Source organism: Elephantulus edwardii, unplaced genomic scaffold (genome assembly GCF_000299155.1).
Source record: "Elephantulus edwardii isolate Elephantulus edwardi_28Jun2011 unplaced genomic scaffold, EleEdw1.0 scaffold00012, whole genome shotgun sequence".
In the NCBI taxonomy this organism is placed as follows: domain Eukaryota; kingdom Metazoa; phylum Chordata; class Mammalia; order Macroscelidea; family Macroscelididae; genus Elephantulus; species Elephantulus edwardii.
This window is the reverse complement of record NW_006399762.1, coordinates 23,641,807-23,660,637: the sequence shown is the minus strand read 5'-3', so window position 1 is coordinate 23,660,637 and position 18,831 is coordinate 23,641,807. Positions and strand designations below refer to the sequence as shown.

General features: G+C 40.0%; 1 protein-coding gene across 1 annotated transcript in view; it reads right to left on the bottom strand.

Moving 5' to 3' along the window:
- The window catches only part of CFI (complement factor I), a 51,639-nt gene that overhangs the window by 3,085 nt on the left and 29,723 nt on the right, over positions 1 to 18,831 (bottom strand). Inside the window, exons 8-12 of the mRNA XM_006881150.1 lie at positions 18,107 to 18,127; positions 16,896 to 16,931; positions 14,031 to 14,134; positions 13,741 to 13,844; positions 6,847 to 7,124 (exon numbers count right to left, since the gene is read on the bottom strand). Coding sequence (XP_006881212.1) covers positions 6,847 to 7,124; positions 13,741 to 13,844; positions 14,031 to 14,134; positions 16,896 to 16,931; positions 18,107 to 18,127 — 543 coding nt within the window. The remainder of the gene's footprint in view (positions 1 to 6,846; positions 7,125 to 13,740; positions 13,845 to 14,030; positions 14,135 to 16,895; positions 16,932 to 18,106; positions 18,128 to 18,831) is intronic.

The window sequence follows — 18,831 nt, the reverse complement described above, 5'->3', positions numbered from 1 at the left end:
ATGAAAAATAAACATAAAATATTTAAAAAAAAGATATATGTTGTTGTTGTTGAGGCATGTAGTTCACATCCACCAACTGTTCCGCAGGAGCAAGATAGGCAGTCTTCCTCTCTGAAGACCTGCTGAAGGTCAGCTATGGATTGGTTCCCACTGTACGACATAAAAATTAACAGCAGCTGCGGTAAGGAACCTGGCACACAGTGTTTAAGCAGGTGGCTTAATCCACCAACCATTTTGTGAGAGAAAGAAGTAGTAGTTAGCATCCATAAACAGTGTTGTTGTTAGGTGCCATCGACCTCAAGTGTGACCCATAGTGACCCTTTGAACAACAGATCTGAACCCTCTCCTGTGCCATCCTGACACTTTCTGACACACTAGAGCCCACTGCAACAGTCACTGTGTCAATCCACTTTGTTGAGGGTCTTCCTCTCTTTTGCTGACCTTTCCAAGAGTGATTTCACTCTCCAATGAATGACTTCTCCTAGCAACATCCCCTAAATCTGTGAGATGAAGCTTTGTCATCTTTGCCTCCAAGGAGCACTCTGGCTGCACTTTTTATGCAAGACATTTATCATAAACATTGCAGCCTTGGAAATACCATTGGCAATCTTATTTGGTTCCTTTCATACCACTCTGAGTAGGTGATGGCTTGATTAGCAATAGCTTATACGTGTGATTAGAATCGCATTTGGAAATGGGTTTTCTTTTTCATTTTGATAAGGCAATATTAGTGTAGGATGCCTTGAGTCAATGAATTTATTTTCTTTCTTTTTTATACTTTTAAGCCTTATTCCATATTTCCTTCCTATTTTATTGGGGACTCTATAATGATATATTTCATCCTGGCACCAGCTAGTCACTCTGATTTCATGGTCATGAAGGCTCTGACTTGTGTGTAATCATTAGTATGATGGAGTAATTATCTCTATGGGACTTTTATTTTCTTCACTCTTTTTTACTCCAGACAGAGACAGATCAAGAGTTGTACCTTCCATGATCACTTACAAGCCTTTAAGATCCTGAAGTATTCACTGAAGTATGACACTGCACTCATTCTGTCAGGGTGTTCGGTTATGGTTTATAAGTTTACACTTTACCTTCTGTTGGTTTTACTATATGCCATATTATATTTGGAGTACATACAAGGTCATAGGTAGAAATACCCGCTCTTTGTAGGTGTAGTCCCTTTCACTTGCTCATATTGCCTTGTTGTGCCTCAATTAAGTTCTTAAGATTAAAAAAAAATTAAGATGACAGATGTAGAGGAAAATGCCACACTATACAAAGATCATCAAGGGACAAAACCCTTCCCTGAAGACTCACAGAGAAAGTAAGTCTTCCTCTAGACTGATGCATTTGGACTTCCAGCTTCCTAAAAGGTGAAAGAATACATTTCTGTTTGTTAAAGTCACCCTCTTGTGGTATTTCTGTTATAGAAACGCTTCATTACTAAGAGAACTAGGAATTCGTGCTCTCCTGTAAATCCTTTCTTTGCTTTTTTGAAAGTACTTAAAGTGATTTTTTTTAAAAAAGTAAGAAATTTAACAAAGAAAATTATATGTAAAGTTATTTGTATATGCTTTTGAATGTGAGAAAATCTATAACCTAAGTAATTTGAAAATGATTAAAAGGGAAATTTGGATTTTAATCCCATTTCAAATAGACGTTCAAGATATACTAGCTAATAGATCTGGGAAGACAAAAAAAATATGAGATGAGATGTCTCAGGGATAAGGAAAGGATATTCATCTCCCTCCCCCCAGCTCCTGTCAAGTGTGACCCTGTTATATCTTGTTCAGTATCACTTCCTTACTACACAAACCTCCAAAACACCAAGAGTTCTATCTGCCTCACTCTCTGCTGTTCCATCACCCAGCTTTGTGGCCGCACATGGTAGTTGTTTAATAAATATATGTGTATTTGGTTAATGAATAAATTAACATTCATTCAGAAAGATATAAAGTATTTTAAGGTAAATTACGTGATCTCCCAACTAATATATAAACCACATTGGTTTAGTGGTAAGGAATTGCACTGCCAACCCAAAGATATGCCATTTGAATCCATTTGCTGCTCTGAGGAAGAAAAGATGGGGAATCTTCTCCTGTGTGATATACTGCCTGTGAAAACCCACTAGAGGGTGAGCTATGGATTGGTACATAGCAACTAGAGAACAGGGACTTACAGCTTATTCCAAGGGGACCCCTCACTCTCCACTGTAGTGAGCACGGAGCAGTTAATCATAGAATTAATTCGCTTCTCCGAGAAACAGGAGATACACATTCACTAAAATATAGGGTAAATCAGAAAAGGTGTCTTCCTCAAACTTCACTAAATTGAAATAGTTTCGAGATGGCTGTCTTCTTTAAGATGGTAACTTTTAAAAACTTGCTGTTGTGGTCAGGCGCTGTTGAGTGGGTTCCCTCTCATAATAACCCTGTAACAACCAGAACAAAACCTTGTTTGGTCCTCACCATCTCTGTTGTGCTTAAGCCTATTGTCATCACTGTGTCAGTTCATCTCTTTGAGGGTCTCCTCTTTCAATGACCTTTCTAGGAGTGATGACTGTTTTCAAGGTCTAGCTTCTCCTGACAACATGTCCAAGGTATGTAAGATGAACTTTCACCACCCATGCCTCTAAGAAATCCTCTAAGAGCACTTTTCCCCCAAGACGTATTTGTTTTTTCTGTTGGAGTCTTTGGGGTAGTTAATACTCTTCAACACCACATTTCAAGGCATCAATTCATCTATGGTCTTCTGAATTTATTGTCCAACTTTCGCATTAATTTTAACGTGTATAAAAATTCATTTTTCATTATAATGAAAAAGTCTCCTCTTTTTAATGATTGAGGGGACTGCTTCTTTCTCTGAACTCTTGTTTTGTACACTAAAAGCATTTGTCATCTTCTGCTGTTGGGTGATGGTATGTGTTTGATGTTTCCTTCATTACTCTGAGCTGATCGAGAACTGGGCTTTTGTCTCTCAACCTTGAAACTCCACATTCTGTAAGGAAATCCTCTATCAATGAATTCCCAACACTTTGACATTACTAGCTTGTTGTTGTTTTGTGCCGTCGAGTCTCCTGTGACTCATAGCAACCCTATGTGCAACAGCCCTAAACTCTGCTCTGTCCTGTGCCAATCGCACTGTCTCTGACATCCCCATCCCGATTACCCCAGTCACTGAATCAATCCACCTCATAGAGGACCTTCCCCTCCTGTGACGTCCCTCCACCCTCCCAAGCATGATGCCCCTCTCCAAGGACCAGTACCTCCTTACAACATGTCTAAAGTATGAAAGCAAGGACTTGAAGCACTTGCTGCAGAAGATCAGTCTACAGCCTTCAATATGGATTGCATCTCAACATCAGGAAGACAAAAATCCTTACCACTGGGCCAATAAGCAACGTAATGTTAGATAGAGAAAAGATTGTCAATGACTAATCTTGAATCCACAATCAATAATTTTTATATCAATAGTAAAGAAATCAAAAGATGTATTGCACTAGGCAAGTCTGTTGTCAAGGATCTCTCCAAGTATTAGGGAGCAATGATGTCAGTTTCTAGACAAAGGTGTGCCTAACTCAGGCCATAGTCTTCTCAATCACTTGCTATGCATCTGGGAGCTGGCTAACGAATATGCATGACAAAAGAAAAATTGATGCCTTTGGGCTGTGGTGTTGGAGAAGAGTACTACGAATCCCATGAATTGTCAAAATAACAAATAGAAGTCTTGGAGAAAGTGCGATCAGATGCTCTTTAGAGGCAGGAATGGCAAAGCCTCATCACACATACATTGGACATGCTGTTAGGAGGAGTGAATCTTTGGAGAGGGACATCATGCTTGGAAAAGTCAGCAAAAGAGAAGAAGATCCTTAATGAGATGGATTGACACACCGCCTGCAGTTTTGAGGTCAGGTAGTTCAAAGATGATGACGATGGCATAGGATTGGACAGGTTTCATATCCATTATAGAGTCACCATGAGTGATACTAGATTCAATGGCACCTAACAACAACAACAACAACAACAACATCAACATTCTTTATAGAAACAAATTGCAAGCCTTTCTTCCATGTCACTACTGTGTGGGTTTCAACCATTATATAGACAGGGTACAGTTCTCAATGGACTCAGAGTAACAGACGGATAGTTACTTAGTTAATAGTCAAAAGCACACTTAATCTTACTTGACCACTAAATGTATTCAATCATGTGTGATTGACAAGTTATCTATGAATATGTACATAACTACCAGTTTATATAAATTAAACAGAATACAGAAACACTTAAATTGTTTGTTGTTATTATGTGCTATTGAGTCAACTACAACTCATACTGACCCTATGCACAATAGCTTATTGTGCTTATTTTGAGCCAATCTCTCTGTTTCTGACACACTTTCCCTCATTGTGTCAATCCATCTCATCCTGGGTCTTCCTCTCCTGTGTTAACCCTCTAACCTTCAAAGCATGATGCCCTTCTCCAAGGACTGGTCCCTCCTGGCAACATGCCAAAGTATGTGAGATGGAGTTTCAAAATTCATGTCTCCAAGGAGCAACTTGGTTTCACTTTCTCCAGGAAAGACCTGTTTGTTCTCTTGCCAGTCATGGTATGTTCAATAATCTTTCCCAGGAATACAACTCAAGAACACCAGTTATACTTCTGTCATCCTTAGTCATTGGCCAGCTCCCTGATACGTAGCAAGTAATTGCAAAGACCATGGCTTGGATCAGGCACACCTTAGTCTCTAGACTAATATCATTGCTCCTTTCCTCCCTGGAGAAGTTACTGACCTCAGACTTTGATAAAACAAATCCTCTTTTTATTTCTTGACTGCAGGTGCCAAGAGTGTTGATTGGTGGACCTGAACTAGATAAAAGTGTTTACAACCTCATTCTCTTCTCCATCTGTCATGATGCTGCTAATTGGCCTGGTGGTGAGAATCTTTGTTTTCTTGATGTTGAAATACAATGCTTATTGATGACCTTCTGTAGCAAATGCCTCAATTCCTCCTCATTCTTGGCAAGGGAGGCTCTGTCATCTGCATAATGACGCTATGCTATTCTTCATAAAGACTAGCCTCCTGAATGATCTGTTTCACGTATAAACTGAAAAGATATGGAGGAAGAACTCATCCCTGATGCATTCCTTTCTTGATTTTGAACCATGCAGTGTTCCTTTGATGTGTTCAGATGACTGTTTCCTGGTCTAAGTAAGTATAGGTTTCCTATGACCACAATCAAGTATACTGGAATACCCATTCTTCTCAATGTTAGCCACAATTTGCTGTGATCCACATCTTTAAGTGCCTTTGCATAGTCAATAAAACAAATAAATATTTTTCTGATACTGTCTGCTTTCAGCCAAGATACATCTGACATTGGTCATGATATCCCTAGTGCCATTGCCTCTTCCAGACCAAACTTGTATTTCTGACAGTTTTCTGTTCCAGTTGTTTTTAGATAATCTTAAGCAAGATTTTGCTTGCATGTGATATTAGTATTATTCAAAAATTTCCAAACTCTATTGGATTATCTTTTTAAGGAATGGGAGTAAATATGGTTCTCTTCCAGTCAGTTGGCTAGGTAGTTACCTACTCCAGATTTCTTGACATAACCTTGTGAGTGCATCCAGGGCAGCAGCTGTTTGCTGAAATATGTCATTTGGTATTCCATCAATTCCTGAGGCTTTATTTTTTTTGCCAATTCCTTCAGAACACCTTGCATTTCCTCCTTCGTCACCACTGCATTTTGATTATCTACTGTGAAATGATATCATGAAACTCTTCTGTCAGCCAATTATTTTTGTTACAATGACTTTTTGTACTTCTTCCATCTTCTTTTGATTCTTCTTGAATCATTCAATATTCTTCCCATACCATCTTTAAGTATTGCAACTCAAGACCTGAATCTGTTCTTTGATTCCTTCAGCTTAAGAAATGCCAAGTGAGTTCATCCCTCTTGATTTTCTAACTCCAGCTCTTTGCACATTTTATTATATCCTTCATCTCCTCAAGCTGTCATTTGAAATCTTGTGTTCAGCTCCTTAATGTCCTGATTTCTTCCCCTTTCCTTGGTTTCTTGTCATCCTAGTGTCTTTTTCCAAGGAAAAAGACATCATGCCGGTAAAAGTGGAGAGTCAGAGAAATACTGGAAGACCCTTCCCAAGATGGACTGACCTAGTGATTGTAATAGTGGGCTCAAGCATATCAGAGATGGTGAGGTTAACTCAGGATTGGACAAGGTTCAGATCTGTTATTCATGGGGTCACTATGAGTTGTAGGTGACTCGGTGACACCTAACTTATCCATTTTATGGTTTCAAATAAATTCAGATTTATGTATCTAGTGATTATTGTTGTTGTTGTTGTGTTTACTGTAGAGTCAAAACTGACCCATAGTTGACCCTCTAGTGGGCTTGCAGAGGAAGTTAATTGCATGAAAGGAGAGTGACCATCCTTCTTCTGCAGAGCAGCTGGTGGCCTTGAACTACATACTTTGGGGATTGCAGCGCAGCTTCTTGCTTATATGTTGTTTATTTAGGTGTCCCTTTGAACAAGCCTTATTGACTATAGAGGAGAATTCACTATAATCATTATGGAAGCAGATCCTCAGGTCCGGTTCTTTTGTGGTGCTGGTGGGGCATGGTAGAGTTCCCCCCTCTAGTGGGCATTAAGTTAAAGTGGTGGAAAATTTTAGAATAGGATAATGCTAATGGCTTCACAGCATAAGGAACGCAGTCAAAGTCATTGCATTGGAAATAGAAATTCTTATTTAGGCAAATGTTTTGGTATATCTGTTTTCACTACAAATACAAAAGAGAAAGAGAAATTTAAAATCACATACCTTTTTCTCTACCCCATCCAGACACGATGCATTTATCATTGGGTTGGAACAGATATGGAGACCAGGGCACACAGGCGGGGACAGAACCTTCCAGCTCGCATTCTCTTCTGTTTGGGAATGGTTTCATTTCAATCAAAGCTATATCATTTTCATAGGTGGCTGTGTTGTAATTTTCATGGATAATAACTCTCTTCACGTGCTGGATTACTATGTCATCATTAGGTCTTAACCAGCTTAGTAAGGTTGTCCATATTTTGTACCGATGAGCTTTACTCTCTCTGGAATGTAAAGGAAAAGGAAAGCAATTAAAGTGAGGGAGGGATACAAGCACACATTTCTCACACTTCATTTTTATATTCCCCCTTTTATAAGACCTTGCTCACTTTCCCATATTTCTCTATTCTTGTTATGAAACTGGGAAATTGAATTTACTTAATTAAGGTAGAATGAAATACAGTGGGCATCCCATTCACTCAATATTAGGAACATAAATAACTTCCTAATGGCAAAAGATGTCCAGAAGAAGGAGCCTGCCAATTCTAGAGTCAGCGCAAACTGAAGGTGTTTATACAGAGTGCATACAATATCTTTCCAGAGATGTGTTAGAATAGGAGTGGATCAGGCAATTTTTTTGTTATTCTTCCAACTCTAGAAGGCCTTTCAGACTGTAACAATAATTATCCTGACTCTTAAAGACTGGCTTCATCTTAAGCTACATTGCAAAACTTTTTTAACTCAAAGCCCTTCTTCTGCTAGACTTGAAGTTGAGGATGAGGTCATAGTGATCTATGTAGCCCCAGTGCCTAGTATTGAACCTGGAAGAGAATGATGTGAAAAATTGGTTGGTTTTTAAAAAAAATAATAAGTGAGCAAAATATTGTCTATTCTTATGTACAAACAACTTTGCCTTGGAGGAAGTAGAACCAGAATGCTCCTTACAGGAAGAGCCTCAAGGAGATGGATTGACACAGTGATTGAAGCAATGAGTCCAGGTATGTCAGAGATGATGGGGATGGCACAGGATAGGACAGGGTTCAGTTCTGCTGTTCATGTGGTCACTATGAGTCATGCTCGACTTGATGGCACCTCACAATTATTGAGCCACGAGGGAGCTCTCTCGTGGACTGGTGGTAGAGAGTTTCACTGCCAACACAAAGATACAGAGTTAAAATCCACCAGCTGCTTCACAGGAGAAAGATGGGAAATTTCCTCCTGCACAATTTACAGACCTTGAAAACCTGTTGGAGGCTCATCTATGTGCCAGTTCAACATAGCCATGTGATGACAGTTACAAAACCAGTACTGTTGTTGTTATTGTTGTGCTGTCAAGTCACCTGTGACTCATAGTGACCCTATGTACAGCAGCTCTTAAGTCTGCCCTGTCCTGAGTCAGTCTCACTGACTCAGACATTGTCCTAGTTACTGTATCAATCCATCTCATCTGGGGTCTTCCTCTCCCGCTCTGTCCCTCCACCCTTCTCCAAGGACTGGTCCCCTCCTGGCCAATTCTTTTTGGTACAGTGACTCTGTATATTCCTTCCATCTTCTTTGGATGCTCCCTGGATCATTCAAGTCCATAGCATCCCTCAGTGGCAGGCCAAATTTTTGCTTAGTTTTTAGTTCTATGAGGAATATAAAGCAATAAAGAATTAAACTATATGAGGAAATATTACTTTTGCTGCACAGTAGAGAAAGTATGCAGGCGCAGGAGATTGGGCAGAGTGAATGAGGTAAGCCAAGTAGGAGCCAATCACTATACTCCATGTGCCAGGTAAATGTCAATAATTATGGAGATGGAGAGAAGTTTTGAGATTTAAATAATAAGAAATTAGAAATCCCACCTCGAAGTAGTGATATATTACTGGTCTAGGGTGGAAATCAAAGAAACTCTGGTGGCACTGTGATTAGGGCATCTGGCTGCTTATCAAGAGTTGGTGGTTCAAATCTACCAGCTGCTCTGAGGGATAATAATGAACAACTCTGCTTCCATAAAAATTTACAGCCTTAGAAACTCTGTTAGACATTTTGACTCTGTCCTATAGGTCCACGGAGTCAGACTCAACTTGATAGTAGTGGGTTAGTGTGCGTAGATAAACGATATAGTCATTTGCTGAGATAGGAAACATTGGAACAGGACTTTCTGAATTTGTCTTAGACATTTTGAATTTGATGTACTTTTGATACAGTTCAAAGTGTTGATAGAAGTTCAGGTTGGAGATATAATTTTGCCATAATACAGTGGTATTTGAAATAACAGTTAACTTTAGGGAGAAAAAGTTAGAGAAGAGGATGCCCAAGTAAGAATTAAGGAGGTCCAATATTTCAGAAGAGCAATAATATGTGGGCCCAGGAGGAGAGTTTGCAAAGAAGGCAGACAGAGTTTGACCAGACACCCCACTGCCACTGAGTTTGTTCTGACTTACAGTGACTCTTGCTTGGGTTTTTAAGGCTGTAAATCTTTACTGGAGGAGACTTCCCATGGAGTACTTAGTAGATTTGAACTACATACTTTTCAGTTAGCAGCCCAAGACATTATCCACTATATTACCAGAGTTGTTTATGGCCAGAGGCAGGAGCATGTTGTGGTACAGGAGCCAAGAGATACTTGGTTCATGGCTCCGATCCAGTGCAACACCCATGGAAGCAGCAATCAAGAAATAAACAGATGGGTTGCATTGGGGAAAGGTGCATTCAAGGACCTCTTTAAAGTGATAAGGAGCAAGGAAGTCAGTTTAAAGACTAAGGTGTGCCTGATTCAAGTTATGGCATTTTCTAGTGGCTTCATATGCATTTGCAAGTTGGACAACAAATGAGGAGCAATAAAGAAGACTCCAAGCATTTTAATTGTGATGGTGGTGAAGAGTATTGATTATACCATTGATGATCAAAAGAACAAGGCCATCTGTGTCTCAGAAGTGCAACCAGAGTGCTCCTTAGAGGTAATGAAAGTGAAATTCGGTCTCACATACTTTGGGCATGATGTTAAGAGGGGTCAGTCCCTGAAAAAGAATATCATGCTGGAAAGCTAGAAGGTCGGTGAAGGAGAGGAGGAGCTTCAATGAGATTGACAGACACAGTGGGTGCAACAATGGGCTTGAGAACCTGGACATTGTGGGGCTCTGGTGCAGGTTCTGTGAGGTTTTCACCTAGTGGTCATAGGGGCACCATGAGTTAGAGTTGACTCAGTGGCACAGTAGAGATCTCTGTGAGTGTCATTTAAGGTAGTTACTTGTTTAACATATTTGCTGTCCTGATTTTCTCCTGGCTTTAGGGATTTTCTGAGTCATCCTTTTTCTAAGTTACTGTCAAATACACTGACCATGATTTTATCCTCCTAGTTCATCTACTGACTAGTACTTTGATTTGGGCCACATCATGTAACTTTATCTGCTTATCTAAAATGAGAAGAGTGTTGACTCAGTAGGACTGTTGTGCATTGTTGTTATTGTGTTGTTATGTGTCATCTAGTCGCTTGCGACTCATAGCCACCCTATGTACAAGAGCCCTAAATGCCGTTCTATCCTGTGCCAACCTAGCCATCTCAAACGCACTTATTCCCACCACTCCAGTCACAGAATCGATCCATCTCATCGAAGGTCTTCCTCTCCTGTGCCGCCTTTCCACTCTGCCAAACATGATGTCCCTCTCCAAGGACCAGTCCTTCCTTGCAACATTCCCAAAGTATGTCAAACAAAGCTTCAGAATCCTTGACTGCAAGGAGCATTCTGGCTTCACTTCTTCAGGACAAACCTGTTTGTTCTCCTAGCAGTCAATTGTATATTCAACACTCTTCTCCAGCACCACAGCTCAAAGGCATCAATTCTCTTTCTATCATCCCTATTCACTCTCCAACTCTCTGATGCATAGCATGTAATTGCAAAGACTATAGCCCAGATCAGGTGCATCTTAGTCTCCAGCCTGATGTCATTGCTCTTCAGTATTCTTGAGAGGTCCCTCACAGCTGACTTTCCCAGTGCAAGTCGTCTCTTGATTTCCTGTTGTGCATAGTTGAGGAAATATTGTATGTGGAAGTATCTGGCATACTGGTAACAAGTGCTCAGTAATGGTCCTTCATCCCAGAGGTCAGAGTCCTGGGCTTTGTCAACACCCTTTGACTTGTTGCTGTTGTTGTGTACCTTCGAGTCAGAACTGACCCATAGTTGACCCTCCGGCGGGTTTTCAGAGATAGTTAATAGCACAGGAGGAGATTGCCAATCCTTCTTCCGTGGAGCAACTGGTGGGATCTAAACTGCGTGCCTTCGGGACTACAGCACAGCTTCTTGCCACCAGTGCTGAGTACTATCCTCTAATCACTCATAGCTAATCTTATCAGTCATACAAGAAACTCTTATTTCCCATCTGTCCAGAAGACATCCTCAAAGAAGAATATACCTACTCTACTTCTCTGACCTAAGAACTTCAAAAACTCTGTCAAAGAAGAAAATCACATGAGCTGTTCTGCAGCAGTTAAGGCCCCTCCAACTCCTGAGCAGACTAATCCTCCAGTGATCCATGCAGTCAGCACCTGCTGCAGCCTGGAGAGCTTCCAAAGAGACCATGGTACAAGGAATATCATTGCTGATGCAATGCAATGGTCCTGTCCCCGAATGACTGACCTATCCCATGCAAGCAATTCAAGTAGAATCACAGAGCAGGTTAGAAAGGGCTGCAGTTGATATATGCACACCCATGTTCATTGCAGCTTTGTTCACAATAGCAAGGAGTTGGAAACAACCTAAGTGCCCATCAACAAACGAATGGCTAGAGAAGCTGTGGTATATTCGCACAATGGAATACTATGCTGCATTAAAAAACAAGGAACTCATGCAATATTATTCAAAATGGTTGACTCTGGAGAACATTATGCTGAGTGAAATATCCCAGTCACAAAAGGACAAATATTACATGATGCCACTGTTGTAGAATGGGACTGTCCTTGGGGTTAGGGAGACACTGAGTAAGATGGGTTCAATAATGTATACTGCACTGAAGCAGAGGAGGGAGAGAACCGTCTAAAAGAGAGATGTAACTGGGTATTTCTGTCATCACAGGAGACTAGAGCGAGGGCTGCATGGTGGAGGGGACCTGGGGGAGGGTTTGTAAAACAATGAAAGAATCTTTTCTTTTACTTTTCCATAATTTTTGGACTCATGTACTTATAACTTGTTAGTCAAATTTGTGTCTTCTAGGTTGCAACACCCCCGTGATACATCTTGAAGGATATGAACATGTACAGCCAAGCACAATCAATAAGAGTGCATCTGAATTCCAAAATCAATCTCCATAATAGTCTATGTGTTTCCTACTGCCGAAGGGGCCCTTTAGAGTAGTGAGAGAAGATCTTCACCCTGAAACCCACAGCGTTCCTTTTCAGCAGGAAGTAGCTAAGAGAATACGCCGTCCCCTTTTCCTTATGACTCAGGGTGAAGTCTCTCTCAGGGAGGAGTGATAGGGAATGGCAAAGGATACACTGACAAAGAAGATTAATCAGAACTGGCTTTGACAAGCACTGTGGCATTTGGACAAGAACAAACTGGGAGGAGGGTAGAGAGAATAGTGCAACAATGAATGAGTGGAAGCCCAAAATCTCTGTAAATGTTTATGAAAATTAATAAAATATAATTAAAAAAAAAGAAAGGGCTGCAGTTGATTAGCCTTGTGAATTAACGAGCGTTCATCAGTTTTTATTGCTTAAAATACACACGTCATGAGCTGTGTCCCCACACACGTATATATGTAGTGATATAATGAAGACCTCTAGTGACCTAGCCAGTAGGTAGTTTCCTTGCCAACTCAAAAGACGATGAGTCTCCAGTCGCCAGAGGTTTGGGTCCACCATTAACGACTTGGAGAAAAAAAACAAAAACAACAAAAAGCGACGGGCAATCCCATTATGATTTACAGCCTTGGAAATCTGAATGCTATGAGTTAGAACCAAATCAGTGAGTTTGTGTCAGTGAAAATGATGCAATTGTAAAGGGACTAAGGGTGGGATGATACATCCCTAATCCCATCACAGCTCTGATCAGGGGAGCTTCCTTAGGGTGTGGCCTGTAACACCATTTATCTCGCAAGAGGTAGAAGTGGAGAAAATAAACAGAAGAGAAGGCCTCAGTATCCCAAGATCTTGGAACTGCGTGTAACCTTAGGGTCCTTGTTTCTGTGCTCGGAGCTCCTTGACCTTGACCCAGGGAACATCAGGACAAATGGAGATCACGAAGGAATGCTGGGCTACAGATGTTGAAGGAAATAAGAAACTTCCTCCAGAACTAACAGAGAGAGAAACTTGCCCCTAAGCTGGCCTCCTAAGTCTGAACTTCTAGCTTTGTAAATGGTAAGAGTATACATTTCTGTTTGTTGGCACCTTCTGCTTGTGGCCTCTCTGGTGGAGCAGCATTAGATGACTAAGACAACACATCACATATGGAGAAGGGCACCTGAATGGGGAAAAGGAGCTGCGTGTCTGGAGTGTCTGGATGCATTCAGCTCCTTAGAAAGTAATTTTGTTGAGGTGAGACTATAGACAATTCATATGATATCTTCACAAACTCTTCAGTCATAAACTCTAAAAGCAGTTTGCACAAGCTCTAGAAAATGGAGGTGGTAGCTACTGACTCTTCCATGACACACATGCACCGAGTAGAATAACTTGGTACCTAAGTTTGTTCTGTGGGGAGCCAGTAGGTTGATAAGCATCTGGGGATAAAGTCAGAGATATCTAAGAGGATTTAGTACTTATGTATCTGCACAATGACTTTTCTCAGATATGCTTTGATTCATCACTTGCCACAGTCTATCTCTATAATCCACCTATATTTAATATACATTATCTACATATCTATATCTATTATCATTGCTTTGTGAAATCCAAGATCTCCTGGTGAAAGTTTTTACCTGACACAGTGTGCAGCAGTCAAAACCCAACAGCCACCAATATAAATTCCTCCACAGTTAAGATTTTCGCCGTCCTTTATGGCCACCTGCCATGGGAAGTCCCCCTATACAAGACATTTAATTGGTTACTACATGCTTCTAGACATGTTACAGATGGTTCCTTAAGATGTTTTCATTCTTAGATTCAAATGCCTTGTTAATACATCACCTCCTAGAAACTGCTTCCACTCACCCCGCTACCCCACACACTTGAGGTCTTCTTAGGAAGTACATTTTTCAATCACATTTACCTTTCGTGCAGGTTTGCCTCCCACGACTCGTTTCCTCCGAGCATGTGTGTTGTTTCTAACTCCACAAGATAACTGAGGTAAAAGTGTTTTTATCCGTTTTCTTTCTTCAAGAAAGAAGAGGTGGTATGATTATTCTTTTGAACCTATTACCTTATGGATAGGCAAATTCCTCGTTATCTTTAAAAACAGAACAAAGTCATAGCTAATAAAAATGATTATGATATGTTGTTATTATGTTCCATCAAGTCACTTGTGACTCATAGTGACCAACACAGCTCTGAACCCTGCTCTATCCTGAGTCAACCTTATTGTGTCTGATACACCTACCCCCATTACCCCAGCCACTGAGTCAATCCACCTCATCCAGGGTCTTCCTCTTCTGTGCTTTCCCTCCACCCTCCCAAGCAAAATATCCCTGTCCAAGGACTGGTCTCTCCTGGTAACATGCCCAAAGTATGTCAGACAGAGCTTGAAAATCCTTGCTTCCAAGTAACAGCCTGGTTAAGCAAATTATTTTGAATATTACTACAGAGCTGTTGTAATGGGTCCCTATGAGTTGCAAGTAAATTGCCAGCACTTAATAACAACGTAACTATATTCTTTGAAGCTGCTCTGTAATCTTGAAGGCACACAGTTTGAATACACCAGCTGCTCTGTGGGAGGATGGGCAAATGCCTCTGAAAACCCACCAGCTATGGGTCAGTTCCAACTCTATGGTACACAACAACGACAGCAACAAACTGTATTATTAATCTAAAAACATTTTTTCTTTGTATTAAGTTTGACTAGAACCTCTGAATCTCTGACTAAAGGTGAACAAGTGGCAGAAAGAGGCTGGCTGAGGAGTTGAACACCTTCCAAGCTTTAGCTAATGAGAGCGTGCATGTCTGAACAGGCATTATTACACTGTAGGGCCACCTCCTGAAATCATCAGAGTACGCTGACGTGGAGAAATGTGACTTCTCACCCTCTGAGTTTTTCTTTTGTAGAGACTACAATGTTTATGAAACTACTTTCAGTACTTTCTATGTATCAGGCTCCATGCTAAGTTGCTTCTCCGGAGTTTATCTTATTTCATGATCATTTCAAGCCTGGGAGGTGTTGAACCAGCGACCTCTGGGTAATCCCACATCAGCTGGTGGGTCAGGAAGTGCTTTTCAGTCCGTAGCCTGTGACTTCATTCCTGTCCTCTGTGATACATGACAAAGGAAGAAAGTAAATGCTTCAGACACTCTCTTTATTCTCTTTAAGTACTTCATCATGCCACCAGTGTTTTTTGCAAATTTGTTTTCTTGGTAATACCCATGGAGTCCCACAGGAGAAAGAAAATGAGATATCAATATCAATCATTTTGGGCATATGAGAAGAAGAGAAGAAGTTTGTGAATAAATAGATAAAAGTGTCCTGGGTTTTGTTGTTGTTGTTTTACATCCATTCATTCTAAGAAATGACTTTAGGGAAGAGTAGAATGTCTTAAATTTCTGTTTGAATTTGAAGAGGAGATGAATGATCCATTGAGAACTTGGATAGTGCCATCATCTTGGGTAATATTTGAACATTAATGCTTTCTTGAGTAGAAAAACAGTGGATCTTTGTTGAGGATTAATATCTACATCTGTGGGCTCAAAATTATTAACTTATTGTCAGATTTAATCAAAGCAAAATTCCAAACAACTGTTAAATAACGTGAGGACCTGGTAAATACAATGGAATCTCATTTTACTTTAAGTGCAGCCAGATCCTCCTAAAATAGCAGCAACTAACTACCCGGAGGTCCCAACATGTTATTTCTTCATTCTCAATTTATTTGAGGTTAAGTAACGCAGAGATAAAAAACTGACAACTGAGTCAGGATTTAATGCATGTCTGTCTGGTCTAATAACTTTGACCAGCTACTAATTTCTCAAGACACAGGCCTTCTCTTATAATGAATAAAAGTATTGTGAAAGGACAGATCAAGTACTTTTCTGTTTAAAAGTTATTCCATGGGTGATATTTGAAATCCAGTTGATTTTTACAAAACTGTCTTAGCAAAGTGTGTGACCAACAGAGAAAAACTTTATTTAGCAGTAGAATGTTGTTTTCACTTCAAACTGGCCATACCAAACAACTCAGTTTTAAAAAGCATTTCTCCATTTTTTTTTAAAGAAGCTCATCCCCTAGGCATCTTACTTGTTGATAATGTCAACTCAGAAGGACTTAGATTAAGGAGCGATGAGGAACATTGATGGATTTTTTGGAAGGATTGAAAGTTTCAACTGGGGCCCTTGGATGTTTGTATTTTTCATAATAGAGTTAAAAGATTATCTAATGGTGATTTTTACCATCTAAACATAACATCTTCATAGAGTTCAGTTTCTCAGATAATTTGCTCAGCATATAGGTTGAACAGATAAGCAGAAAAGAGTACAACTCTGGTGCACTTCCTTTCCAGTTCCAAACCATGTGGTGTTCCCCTGCTCCATTCACACAACAACCTCCTGGTCCAGATATAGGTTCCACATGAGCACAATCAAGTACTCTGGGAGTCCCATTCTTCTTCTTAATGTCAGCCACAACTGGTCATGATCCACACAGTCAAATGCTTTTGCATAGTCAGTAAAGCACAAACAGGCATTCTTCTGGTATTTCTTACTTTCAGCCAGGATCCAGGTTTCCACTGCTTGGAATATATCCAGAGAAAATGAGAGCTGAGGCACAGAGACGTGTACACCAATGTTCACAGCAGTTTTATTCACCATTCTAAGAACATGGAAACAGCTCAAATGTCCAACCACAATCTAATGGATTGAGAAATTATGGTACATTCACAGGATGGAATACTACGAGTTAACTAACATCAGTAAAGAGATATATTTAACTTACCTGCATTCATATCAGCTAGTACAGTTCCCACTGCTTCTGTAATAAAGCAAAGAGTTTAAATGTTTGTAAACTTGATAATGCTTTTCTGTATTAAGTTTGTCTTTTCTTTTAAAAAACTGTACAAGTTTCATGGGTGAAGGGAGAGAGTGGAAAAAACCCCTCTCCAAAACCAATACACATGAATGAAACATAATGTAAACAAATTACTGTATGCAAACCAATAAAAAGCCCTTTCTTTCAAAAAAGAATTGTACAAAATTGCCAGAGCCCATCAACTTCTTTCCTTTCTACCATTATGCTATTGAGAAGACTCACAATAAACTACCTATCTGGGCACAAACTGGAGGAGTCTGGTACATGAGAATAATGAGGTTCATGAGGACTGATTTCTGCATTGTAGAGCAGGCAAAATTAAAAGGCCCAGAGAAGGGAAATCTCACAATGTCTTGGCATTCCTTCCTGCCACACGGGCTAGGCACTCCATTACTAACAGAAATCTTGGAAGTTCAAGTCTAACCACAGGTGCTTCGGAAGAAAAGCCTGGAGAACTTCTTATGCAAGGCCACAGCTTTAAAAACCCTAAGGAGCAAAAAGCCCTACTCTAAAAAACAGCCTTGAACTTGTTCTAAATCGTTATGTATACTGCATTGAAGCCAATGAGGGAGAGAACAGTTTAAAAGTAATATATTTTAGGACATTATCATCATCATTATCATAAGAGTTCGGAATGAGGGTTGCAGAGTTGAGTATTCTTGGGATGGGGGTGTGGGGGTGTGGGGCTGTGGGGGTATTGTATACCAATTTGCTTTCCAAGAAGAAGAGCGAACTGGGGGTGGGAGTGGGGTGGGCAGGGAGAAAAGTGCACAATGAATGAATGGAAATCCAAAATCTTTGTAAATGTTCATTGAAATAAAAAAAAAAAAAAGTCAACGGAAACTAGGCACAGGGAGCAACCAAGACTCTGATGAACTAGATTTTGATTCATCATGGTGATGCCGGTGCTCTAATGGTCTGTTGTTGATCGCCATCGAGTCAAGCGCGATTCATAGCAACTCTAGGAACAAAAGTACCTTAGTTGTGTTTCAATTCTGTAACATCGCGAGAATTTTGGATCACACTAAGTAAATATTTACACAAAAATATAAGAAAACAATAGTACCTTAGTTGTGTTTCAATTCTGCAGTATCCCAATAATTTTATATAAGTTTTACCTTGTCCCTCAGGTTCAAGGCCTGAAAAAAATCAAACAGAAAAAAGTGTACCTCAGCAAAAAAAAAAAAAAAATTATTTGTGCAAAAGGAAAAAGTATATTATTTCAATACTGTACATAGAATAGAAAATCTACAGCACTTGATCTCATTTTAAATAGCATAATATTAACTTTATATGATAAAAGTAGGTTTACCTTGACTTACAGGATGTTCAGCATCTAAAACAAAAAATAAAAATTTCACTGTAGCAAAGAGATTATTTTTACTTGAATAAAACCTCAATATTTAAATAATGGTATAAGGACTTAATGCTTACAAAAAGAAAAGCCCACCAGAATGCCATCTTTTCTTGGGGTTTCTCCATACCATATAACATACTTTTCATCTTGCAATTAAACAATTTTGCAAGGATATCACTTCAACTTCAATGACAGATTGTTGTTGTTGTTATGTGCCGCCGAGTTGTTTGTGACTCATAGTGACCCTATGTACACGAGCCCTAAACCCTGCTCTATCCTGTACCAACCTCACTGTCTATGACACACTCAATTCCACCACCACAATCACAGAAATGGTCCATCTCATCGAGGGTCTTCCTCTCCTATGCTGTCCCTCTACTCTCCCAAACATGATATCCCTCTCCAAGGACCAATCCCTCTTTGCAACATGCCCGAAGTATGTCAGATGAAGCTTCAGAATCCTTGACTCCAAGGACCATTCCAGCT